The sequence below is a fragment of the Mustela nigripes genome, chromosome 2, assembly GCF_022355385.1.
Source record: "Mustela nigripes isolate SB6536 chromosome 2, MUSNIG.SB6536, whole genome shotgun sequence".
Classification (NCBI taxonomy): Eukaryota; Metazoa; Chordata; class Mammalia; order Carnivora; family Mustelidae; genus Mustela; species Mustela nigripes.
This window is the reverse complement of record NC_081558.1, coordinates 76,191,155-76,204,176: the sequence shown is the minus strand read 5'-3', so window position 1 is coordinate 76,204,176 and position 13,022 is coordinate 76,191,155. Positions and strand designations below refer to the sequence as shown.

At 31.5% G+C, this 13,022-nt stretch overlaps 1 protein-coding gene across 3 annotated transcripts in view; it reads right to left on the bottom strand.

Annotated features, from left to right (window-relative positions):
• Positions 1 to 277: 277 nt before the first annotated feature.
• SLC4A7 (solute carrier family 4 member 7) overlaps positions 278 to 13,022 on the bottom strand; it is a 108,874-nt gene continuing 96,129 nt past the window's right edge. For all 3 annotated transcript variants that reach the window (XM_059390810.1, XM_059390812.1, XM_059390811.1), the window contains 4 exons: positions 10,576 to 10,707; positions 8,268 to 8,365; positions 6,493 to 6,600; positions 278 to 4,518 (listed from right to left, as the gene is read on the bottom strand). In XM_059390810.1, coding sequence (XP_059246793.1) covers positions 4,437 to 4,518; positions 6,493 to 6,600; positions 8,268 to 8,365; positions 10,576 to 10,707 — 420 coding nt within the window. In that variant the 3' untranslated portion in view covers positions 278 to 4,436. The remainder of the gene's footprint in view (positions 4,519 to 6,492; positions 6,601 to 8,267; positions 8,366 to 10,575; positions 10,708 to 13,022) is intronic.

The following is a 13,022-nucleotide window of genomic DNA, read 5'->3' as shown; positions in this document are numbered from 1 at the left end:
TGGGATATCAGAAGCTCTTTCTTATTAAAGGGAAAATAATGGACCAGCCTACTCTTAAAGGGCTTTAATTTTGATACTTCTTAACTATTAAAAAGTCATTGTGAAACACACAATACTTTGCTTCATCTCCTTTTCTGTTTCCTCCCTGAAGCATATGAATATTAGGAAGCAGGAAACAGGAATCACTTAATTTCCTTCATCCCCCATTCCTCTGCATAAGAAAGATATGCAGCAATTCTAATAATTAAAGTACAAAATAAAGACAATATCCAACAACTAATTCAGTAGACTTTTATTGCTCTCTCAACTTCAATAACATCTCTAAAAAATAGTTTTTTTCTAACAATTATGAAACAAATTTGAAAGGCAGAATTGTTCACATTATAGACTTGGTAGAGACCTGTACTTCATATAAATGAAAAATACCAGTTCTACATTTTAAATATTTAATTTACCTTGAATTTTATTACAAAAGAAAATATTATCATTGTAATTATAAAAGTCATAAAAATTAGAACTGTACTGTGAAATTATACCAAGCTATCAAATACTATATAAATGAACAATAAAATTCAATTTCTATTTATTCAAACATAGTAAACATTGAAAGATAACCCCCTACAAAACAAACAAAAATCCCCCCATATTTTTAATATTAAAGCAACAAAAGAAAAGCCACAACACAAAAATCAATCAATGCACAAAATCTGATTTAAAAACCACTGGGGTTTAACAATTACGATAAGTCAACTGTAGAAGTCAGTATGTGCTAATTAAATTAAAGTTTTAAAATGATCTTTAGATGATTCCATTTCCAACTATATGTTTTCCTATTATTGATACTTATATTACTTTCTGATAATATTAGAAAAGAACCAACTTTACATTAAAATTGCCAAATTTTGAATTTTGAACAATATTTTAATTTTCAATGTCCTTAATATCTTTAAGCTTACTTTCTAAAAAATAAATAATTGTTGGACTAAACCAAAAAACATTTCACACATTTGTATTATATATGATTAACAATGATGTAATCTACATAAATAAATTTAAAACATTAAGTTATTTAATTTAAACATTTTTGAATTACAATGTTATATCAATGGCTTACACATCCAAAATCTGAGCACTTTAAAACAGGATTCACATGTTGAGCACATTTAAAGAACTGATGCACATGATATGATCCTTGAAAAACAGCAAGCTCTGGTGTAATACCTCAGTTTCAGAAACCATTTTATGTTTTACAGAATTCTGAACCTGTGTTTGTGAAAGGAAAAACTTAGAAAGCTATTATATACATACATAAACTTGAAGCATGAGGAAGAAAGAAATGCTTTTTGGGTGGAGAAAACAAAAAATTAGTAATTTTGAGTGATAAAGAAACCTGCTTTATAAATAACATGCATTAGCACATCATGTTTTACAAAGACTTGGCAAATATGAACATTGATATGCCACAGCTTTTTTTCAACAACTGAAGAGATTTAAGATTTTAAACATCATTTTTTTTCTCTCTCTTACACCACACACACACACAGACACACACACACGAAAGACTGTGTGCTTCACTTCAGCATATCTAATATAAGAGAATATAAAGAATCATCCTTTTATCATAAGGAAGTTCGTTCATTGTTTTCTCAAAAGCTGCTATTTTAGAGTGAAATAGCATTCAAAAGAAAGTAAATTTCAGATGGTCAACATCAGGATTTATTATAGTCTCTGTAAACAGGCCTCTATAAATAAATAAAATAGGGTGGAGAGAAGAATATCCTGAGGTGGCTCTGTAGCCAGGGTATTCAGTAGCACTAAGCTCCATCCTGGAAACCAAGGCATCTAAGAAAGTGCAGGGCTGTTTATATTAATTTATTTTGTAAATGGAATATGTACAGGTTTAATTATTTTGCACCTTGAGGTAAATCAGTACACTGCAATTACTACTGCTCATTTATACCTATTTAAGGCAACATTTAAAATTAATATATGTAGTAAATTATATTTTTTACTGTCTTGCAATGAACACTAGCCATGATCGTTATGTTTTTTAAAAATAGTGGAAAAATACTATAACCATGCAGAACAAGCAGTTAATTACTTAATAAACATGAGTTACCTTTGCTCTTCAATGGAGTAGTCATATCAGATGATTTTTTAAGTCAAGTAGTCAAAAGAAAGCAGAAACCATTAACAATTAGAAATAGTGAAAACACTTTGAGTGCAAAGTATTTTGCAAGTCATGGTTTTTCTGGCACTGGACAATTACTATACATAATTAAATAAAATCACACTATGATCCCAGGTAGTTCTCAGTTTAAATTTTAAAATCCCTTCCTGTAAAATAAGCACATCTGTTAACCCTATGATGTCTAGACACAAAGAAATGATGTGAGGAAATCCCCTTGTTCAGGTACACCAGGGGAGTTTGCAAAATATAGCAGCAAATACTGGGGTCTTTGGAAATGATTATGCTGCTATGTAATAATAGGAATCATTTCGGTGGAAGCTCATAAAAAATAAGCACCGTGGGTAATACTCAATTATCAATTGCCAATAGAGTCTAACTCTTTTTCAGGCAGTACCAAATGATGCCAGCTCTATTTTCTAAAGAAAAGTAGCTACATTTCCAACTTCTCATTTGAGGCAGAAGTTGAATTCTTTAACTAGAATCTGACAATATGGTCTCAGATGGGGAAATTATATCAGCTACCGAGCAGTTTAAATGGATTCAAAACACTTCAGAATTGCTAAAATACCAGCTTTTGGCATTCCTCATGATCCTCTATAAGATCAACTGTTCATACTTTTGAACTTTAATTACAAATGATTAAAGGGCGCATTGGAATTTCATTAAAATTTTCATCCTAATATCCATGTTACAATTTCGGTATTTCTGTGGCTTCTCAATACTCATTTGGTTTTCGTAAATTATCCTCTTGCCAAATCACTTTCACAACCCCATTCATCCAGTCTTACAGGCTTAACAAGAATAACATTTATTTATTTCATGTAGAGCTAAGAGTTTATAAAAGATGACTAAAAAGATTTGCTAGAAGTTAAAGATAGCTCAGAAAAGCAGAAACTAAATAACAAATACTAACACAAACTAGAAAGAATGCCATCAATCTGAGCTATACATAAAATGTTTAAATTCCTTTTAAAATACAAATATGGCAGTGCTTTATATCAAAGATGTAAAATCTGTCAACTGCTTTTGAAGATAATAAACCGTAAATGCAAGTGAGCACCAACTATTTACATGAACAATTTAAATTATTCTGTATTTGTTACCTTTTCAAATGTTTATATATCTAAGTATCATATCAATGAAAATAAATAAAATAGTTTATAATAGATCACAGATAACAATCTATTAAATATTATCTATATCATAGAAAGAATAACAACGTAAACAAGAAAATGAAAGGTAATTCTTTAGAATAAAGTAATACTGATCATAAACCCATTAAGAGAATTGTGATTCCTGATTATTTAGTCATATTACTTGTAATAGAAAAATAATCAAGAACTTAAACCTGATATAAACCTAACCATATTTTAAGTAAAAGACAGCAAAGGCAGAGAACAGAGGAAGCATTCTGGGCTCTTATAAAGCATTAGGATTCAAAAAAAAATTCTACAAAGGCAACAAAATTTAACTATTATCAACTGGCATTTTACAGCTTCTAAAATCCATAAAGTTATGACTGGTATGGGGTTAAATTATAAAATCACCTGCAATTTTACTTGCCTATTCGAATAGAAACCTGGATGTGGATGTTTTTTAAGATTTAAAATAAATTTTAAAGACACATAGGTCAAGACTATAGTTCTTATCTAGACAGTTTCTATTGTTCTACCATTAGAGCCAAAAACTCTCCACTGCTTGTGAAACATGATGGACATCTGCATAAATGAAACATACATACAGAGAAGCCATGACATGTTACCATTTGTCCACAACAAGGGCATAAAGACTCCTTGTTCTTCCCACAAAGAACTAACAAAAGTGAAATAATATGTAAAAATTTTTAGTAGCTCAAGTGAAAATTATAAATATATGGACAAAGTACATCACATAAGGTTGGTATGAATTACCACTGATAAACAAATAGACTTAAAGGAAAAGTAGATTGAATGCATTTCCCCACATCTTTCTACTGCAGAACAGAAATTTTTTTTTCAACAGAATAAATATTTGAATAGAAAGAACCATGTACCTCATTTCTAAGAGACCATTTCATTATATACACAGTCTCCATGGTGTTCCTAACAAACTTTAGACACTACTTCAAAAACCCAGGAGTCACGCATAAACAGCATGACTTACAATATTGTCATATATAATGACATGAAATACACACATTATATATATGTATAAATAAAATATATATCTGTATAGCTATATATATATAATTCCTCTTGGTTCAATTCTATAACGAAGTTTCAGCGTCCATGTATTTCTTTGTTGGTTCGTCTTCAAGATTTATTTTCACACTCACAGGTTTTTCAGGGCTATTTAAAACAAGGAATGAGAATAAATGATTCTTATTACTTTCAAAAAATGGCCAATGCTTAGTATCCACAATAAGCCTTTTGAAATTACTATTAATACTATAAACATATGATTCACTATTATTATTTTACTGCTTTCTTTTCCTACCAATAAATTTGATTGGAAAGACAAATATTAAAAATTCTCAGTATTTTTAATGGATATGCTTGCCACTGAAATTCATGTTTGTTTGTTTTTTTTTACAACTGAAGAGGAGTTTCTTAGTCATTATATGACTAAGTCTGATTTATTAGTTTTATTTTATAAATAAATAGTTGTAGCATGTAACATTTCACTGACAAATCCATTAAAAAAGCAACCTTTGTTAATATAGATAAGCATTACATTTTCTGCAAAATGTAACAAATTTATAAACTTTCTCTCATCAAATTTGGTTTACGAATAAAAAAATCAAAACACATATATTCTATATTTTCAAATTTATATCAAATACAATAATTTCATGTCCATGGATTTAAGTGACTAATTTAATTGTAACACATGATTATGTGTTTTGAAAAAACTTTTCAAATGTATAACAACACACTGGTTTGCGGCCTTATCCAGACAAGACTGAAGGAAGGACCTCCAAACATTTTTTCTGTTAAATGACATAACCTATACACTGTTTTTCTTCCCCTGTAATTTGGAATTGAGAGGCAACCTCAATGAAAGGCAGAAGCATAAAAGATACTTTTATATTATTGTATAACATATAATAATATTATAATTATAAGGTCTTTACATTTGCAACTGTACTAATAATCTGGGCCACAAGTGCTGACAACGTGTGAAAAATTATTAAGAGTAAAAAGAGCATTAAGCTAAATTCTAGCTGCATGGAATAATCAAAATGACAGAGAGTTCATTTTTAAAAAACTTTTAAGATCAAAGACAGAAAAAGGGAAATAGTCCAGCTTAAAAAAATCAGAAGGCAAGAAATTATTAAAAAAAAAAAAAAAAAAAAGTCAGGGGGGATAATAGAGATTAAGTAGGAGCAAAGCTCTAAGGAGAGGCGAGGAAGGAATGAATAAAACCTAACTAATTACTATCAAAAGACAGTGGCCTGAAAGACAGTAACTAATCAATCAGAAGCAGCCAGTGACCATTTGCCCTAAAAAAAGTTTTGATCTGATGTACAAGCAGAGTATACGGACACCCAACAGTTTTTGACACAAAGTGCACACAGAGTATTTGTGCAATATGAATGACTGTGCACTACAGGAGAATACCTCATTTCTCCACAGACCCAAGGGATTAAAGTAGTAACGGTTTTGAAACTAGAATCCCTTAGATTCAGGCCTTGAAGTGAGCATAAAAGACAGACAAAATGGATTCCTAACAAGAAATCTAAGAGAGGAGTTATAAAAATTGTTATGGAATATGTGGTCCATTATAAAACCAAATGGTGTTTATATCCATGGATTAAAAATTTCTTCCAACTATCTTCTAGGAAAATGTTTATCTCATCTGAAGAAATGCCAGGCTAAAGCAAAACAAGGAAATCAGTCATGTCTATCTTTTTTTCTCGGACCATCAGAAAGCATGATTGAGGCAGTGTTCACTTAAGAGTATTTATGTAACCTCTAGTAATTATCTTTCTTTATATGGTTTTGATATTTTATATACTTATTCCATACTGCCACATGTATATATTCATTTTTATTATAAAACGGCTCAAATTCTTTTTGGAAATAGGCAATTATGAATTTAAAAGGTAACCAATCAGCACATATCTGATTTCCAATATTCGGCAAAATGATGGATAGACAGATAAAAGGGAAGAGGGGAAGAAAAGAAGAAGGCTGGCTTTGTTAAGAGAATATAACTTATACAAATTGAGTTACATTTAATGGTTTTATGAAATAGCTATCTACCCATAAGTCGATTAAAAATTGGCTACAGTTAGAAAATGCGTAAAGAATTACAGCTACCTCGTGCTAGATCTGGTTACTTTGGCATTCTCAGTATTCATGGAAAGTGCCTTCCACTGTGCAGTTTTGGCCATTTCATCTGATATGTTAACAACTGAGGGATCAACACTGAAGAATAAATACACTTTTTGGTTAGTATTCAGTACTTGCAAAAGCATTAATATTATCACTCTTTATTAATATTTGTCTTCATCAATTTTAAAATTGAGAAAACTCTTTGTCATGCATTTAAACCAAGGTCTAGCAAAACATCAGAATTTCGGAGTTCTGTTATAAAGGTTTCATGGGGAATTACATCCTTCTATATAACCAAAACTAGGAGTTAAGATTTATTAAATTGGCAATGAAGCCCAAAGATGATTATCTTGGCTATACACATATTATTGAAATAACAAAAGAACATATTACATATAAAAAATACAGCCTTAAGTCAATTAGAAAACTTTTATAACTAAGATAAATTTCAACCTCATCAACTAGAGATCCAAAGTACATAAGGAAAACTTAAGATCATGATTTAAAAAAAAACCCCAAAACTAGGTTTTTTAATAATTCAAAAAAATCATTAAAATGAATGATGGGAAAGGCGACACCTTAAAAATAAAAACAGTTCTGAAAATATTTGAACAGATAACACAAAAACAGGCTTATAATATATCACTTTTAGCTGACATTCGCGTTTTAGTTTCAAAGTGTTAGCCAAACAAATTTATCTAAATCAGAATCAAAAGAACAAAATACTGTCCTTTCATTGTAAGGGATAAATGTAATCATTCCCTGTCTCTATAAAATAGTGCAAAATTCCTTTGAGACCGCAAATTCAAAAATGATGGTATCTGTAAGTAATTTTGGACTCAAGGTTGTCAGCTATTAACTGTGAAGTTAATAGAAATATATTTGCAAGTCCTTTTTCCTCACCAGAAGAGTAATATCTCATTCATACAAGTGACAAATGGGAAAGTTCTTAAAGGGGGACATTTGAAGCTAGAAAGTGCTTCAGGAATGTCTCTCTTCAGTTATTTGAAGTTAGCAACCAGCCACAGAAACATTTACTCAGAGTAGATAGTTTCCAGTTGGTGGACTCTGCCCTTGTATATACATTCTAAACCTATATACATTCTATATACATTCTAAAACTGACTTTTCTACTATCAATAGCTAATTAGAAATAGAAAAAATGTGGAAATAAGAATCAGACATATACGTTTTTAATCTTTTAAAACTACAAAAAGATAAACAGAAGAATTTGCCACTGTCTTTAGTTCTTAAATTTACATGTAAATCAACAAACTCATACATAATAAGCTATACATGGAACTCAACTTTTTCATAATAGGAGCACACTCACTGCCAATTGTCAAGTCACAATTTGGAAAGTTATCAGAAAATGGGTTACAAAGATTAATTTTCCAGCACACACTGATGCAGGCCTAATAAAGGACAGAGAGGGAAAGCTATACTGATTTTAAACTTCATTCAAACAGGAGTGATGCAAGACAAGTACTCTTGTCTGCTTGGCATGGAAGTTGGTTTAAGGCTCTGGTTCCAGTCAAGCTTTTTCTTCCCTCCTGCCTACAAACCTGCAAGGGGAAGGACCGTGAGGTTTTCCTTTCAAATTCCCGAAGACCCCCTTTAGTTGTTGACATTAGGCCAGGTATCAGTTTTGTCATCTTTCTAAAAATAGAGATCACTACTTTAACAAAGCATTAACATGGCTTATTCATGTACTTGATATGTACACAAAACACATTTTACAAGATAAAGTTTTATCTCACCTATATTTTAGGGCCTTAACCGGAATCTGTAAGAGACTTCCCCCTTCAAATGGAAGGTGCACGGTGTCATCATCAGCTTGAAGCATTCGTTCAGCTTCCTTCAGAGCACATACATGAAAAAATTACTTTTCCCAGAATATTTTCGCAAGGACCAATTAATATATAACATCTTCAAGAATTACAAACTCAAACTGACAATATATTTAAACATATCTGTCATGACTGAAAAATCCCTTTTACAACTATAAACACATACTGGCATCACAAAAGAAAACAACCACTTGTAAAGGTTAACTTTTAAATGGTTATAACTTTCATTTCTTTCAGTTATATGAATACTATGTTAAAATTAACTCAACTACATAAATTTTATTATCAATTATTAGTATATAGTAAGATAAAATTTTGTAAAATCTGATGGCTTTCATTACAATACAATATAAGCAAAACCTCATTTGGATGAGGCAGGGTTTCTCAATCTCAGCAATACTGACATTTAGGGCCAAACAATTCTTCATAGTAAGGGAAAATCTTGCATATATAGGATATTCGGTAGCAGCCTGGACCTCTACCCATTAGATGCCCATCCAACTCTGACAATCAAAAGTTTCTCAAACACAGAATTACGAACCCTGAGGAGAAATGTTGCCCCAGGTGAAGAAAAACATATACTGGAGACATGACCTAAAATCATGGTATCGTATTTACTGGGGATACATCAGGATGGACTGGGAGAACATGTACACTCTTCTTTCTTACCACTAGAAATCCCACTACTTGTAGGTGACCATATACCCAGCTTTTAAAAAAAATAATCATTAAAAAAAATAAATAAAGCCAGAGCTAAATTTCCCAGCATTTGTAGTGACTCCACGTGACCATGAGATTCAAGTGGAACTTACTGAATGACATTTCTGGAGACTTCTTAAAAAACAAGGATAGCAGGGGAGAGCCCATTGTGCTTTCTCACCCCATCCTTTCTGCCATCTCTAATGCTAACATGAGAGCTCAGGCTCTGCATTCATTTTGACCTATGAGGCTATTCTGAGACTGGAAACTGTATGCCTAGGCTAGGGGGAAAGAGGCACAGGGTCTCCAGACAACTCTGGGGAGCCATTACACCAGATCATTCACTCTTCTCAAGACTTCTATAGGAGAGCATAAATGCTTGTGTTGAGGCCTCCTTTACTTTTGTCTTCTGCTATATAAACTGAAACTTATTCTAACTTAATGCAAAAAATAATAAACAGGTAATTTTAACCTAAGTATTTTATAAATGAATTGCATCCTCTTTGAAAATTCACCAAAAGCTCAAACATTTACACATATTTGTTAGTATCCTAAATAAAGAGTCATAATTTCTGTTAAATAAAAACCAGTAATTGTGCCATAAATTAGCACTGAATAATCAATCCAAACTATGTAAAGAAAAAAAAAATACCAAGGCCTAAACCCAGTTGTCTTGTTAAGTTTTAACAAATCCATTTCCATAAATACTATGCAATATAATAAGGTATAAATTATGTTGCCTTCTCTCAAAAATTAGAGGGAAAAGTAATGTTGAGATCACTATTTAAACAGGACCACAATATTTAAAATATGTATCTTTCTTCTTATCTTTGAATTTCAAGCAATATTCTCATTCTAATGGGAAAACGGAGTCAGGTATTAAAATCAATACAATCATCTATGCTACATGTGAACTTGCTACATGTCTACTTTTTTTTCACTAAGCAACAGCACTGAGCTGGTTATTTAAAAAATCAAATTCAGAATTAAATATTCATGTAAATCTCTGTATACAAAATAAAAATAACGGTACATAATACTGAAAATTAAGACTACAGTTGAACACTACTTTCTGTAAAAAGATTGTTTAAAATCCTTTTTGTCATTATGTATATGTCAGAATATTAAAATGTTAAAATTATGTATTTAATATGCTTGTGTTACCTATGCATTACCTATGTTTTAAAGACTGCTAAATTCTCTCACTTTTAAAATTAAGTACACATGTGAATTGTAATTTTTGAAAGTTTTTTTGGGGGGGGTCAAGGCTTTGGAGGGGCAACTTAAGTTGGTAAAATGGATTAAGAGCTAATGTTTAAAGCAAGTTCCCTACTAACCTATGCCTCAGTTTCCTTATTTGTAAACTGGGAATAATAGAAGTACCTACGCTTCATAATAATAAGGTTCTTAGGAGGATCAAAGAAGCGGATTCCTGTAAAGTGACCACAAGAGGGCCAGTTACTCAATACAAAATATTAAACAAGTGAATAGCATAAATTTGAAATTCTGGTCTTTTTACCTCTTTCTCTTTTTTCTTTTTGTCATCTTCTTTCTTTTTCTTACTTTCTGGCATGAGATCATCAAGCCAACTAAGTTCTCTCTTTGTGAAACACAGATCCATGAGTTTGCGTACAAAGACTAATGCAAGAACCTTTAAAAAGTAGGAGAGAAACTATTAAGTAACATCTAAAAATATACAAATTATGTCATTTAAAGAGAGAAAAAGTATCAAATCACAAATAACAAAAAAGTACTTCTTGTATTTTATTTAAAAATAACTTCAGGGGCCCCTGCATGGTGCAGCTGATTAAGCATCAGGACTCTTGGTTTGGCTCAGGTCATGAGATCAAACCCCGACTGGGGTTCCACCCAGCAAGGAGTCTGAAAGTCTCTCTCTGTCCCTCCCTGCTTCCTCCCCTCTCTCTCAAGTAGATTTTTAAAAAATCACTTTATATACCATCTTATTTCAAAGGAACTGAGTCACCTATTTATCTCTGAAGCTTCCAGCTCAAAGAAAACATATAAAAGAAATGGCATTTTTAATCTCTTCCTATATAAATCCCATACATTCTGCATAAAATTATAAAGCAGATTAAGCATGGGATCTTCACTTTAATTAGCTTCAATTAATTTTTATGATGACCTTAAACTATATACATTATATAAGCAGATATGTGTGTGTGTGTGTGTGTGTGTGTGTGTGTGAAAATAAATAAATAAATAAATATATATATATATATATATATATATATATATATATATATGGTGGGGGGGGGGAAGGGGGACAGACAGAGAATCTTAAGCAGGCTCCATTCCTGCCCAGCAGGAAGCTCAATGTAGGGCTCGATCTCATGACCTGAGCCAAAATCAAGAGTAGGACACTTAACCAACTAAGACACCCAGTCGCCCCCAAATTGAAATAAATTTAAAAATCTCTTGAGCAATTCATTAGAGAACCCATTTGCCAATACTGGCTTTAGACTTCCAATTACATATGTGAAAAAGATACACCATTACTTTAATTTGTTTTCCTTTAACTGCTACTAAGGTTCAAGATATTTTCAAATGTCCACTGGTTTCTTTTTTTCTTATCATTTTCCTTATTACTATCTTTTGCCTGGTTTTCAATTGCCTTTTATGACTTTTATTCATGAGTTCATAAGAGCTCTGTGCAGTTCAGATAGAAGCATTTTATCTGCCCTGTATGTTACAAATACTTTCTCCTAGTTCACAATCTGATTTTACTATGTCCATATAAAACATTTAATTATCATGTGGTCAAATAGATCTTTCCTTTACAGCTGGGTTTCCCTATCCTCTTGAAAGGTTACCCTCCATCACTAGACTACATAAATATTTTTCAAAAATTTCTTCTACATTTTAACATTTAAATCTTCAATTCATTTATGGTTTCTGTCTGAATATGGTATCAGTTACAGAAGCAACCTTAGCTTCCATACACAGTCAAATCTTCTAAGACTATATATATATATATATATATATATATATATATATACAATGTGTATGTGTGTGTGTGTGTGTATATATATATATATATACTCTCAATGTATATAGTTCACAATGACAACACCCTCTCCGAATACACACAAACACACGTAAATAAAACTCATAAAATTCAAACATGGAAGTGACATTTTTACAATACTAAGTATGCACAAAGAATATGATATATCTTCCTCTTTGTTCAGATCTAAATTTTATGTACTTTGCAACATTATTATGGATTGAATTGTGTCTCCCATGAAAGATACATTGAAATCCTAACCGCTGGTACCTCAGAATATGATTTTATTTGGAAATAGGGTTGTTGGAGATAAAATTAAGATGAGGCCATACTGGAGTAGGGTGGTTTCCTAATACAGTATGCCCAGGGTCTTAATAAAACGGTCATATAAAGACACAGTGATATACAGACCACATCACAAGGTGCCAGTTTGGAGTTACACAGTTGCAACACAACGCCAAACTTTCAGCAAACCACTAGAAGCTAGGAAGAGGCAAAAGAGTTCCCTTATAGGTTACAAAGGGAGCATGGCCCCATCCATACCTTGCTTGCAAACCTACAGCATCCAAAGCTATCATATAATAAATTTCTTTTGGAACGTCAACCAGGTTTCTTGTAACCACCCACTCTAACAAAATTCTTACTAATTCTACTAGGGCTTTTAGTCTGTTTTCATTTGATTTATTTGAGTTAACAGGCAAACAATCATATTATCTACAAATGATGTTACCTCTCCCTTATAACAAATATTATATTATTCTTTTATCACAGTTAGAACCTTCAGTTCATATCAAATAACAACAGTAATAGTGTGCTTCCCTATATTGGAATTTATTTACAAATTTTTATGCACAGTGACTACAATTTTATAAGACTTTCTATCTTTAATTATGTTGGTATTTTTTGTTTGCTGCTGAAGTATCACACTCTATTTAATCATA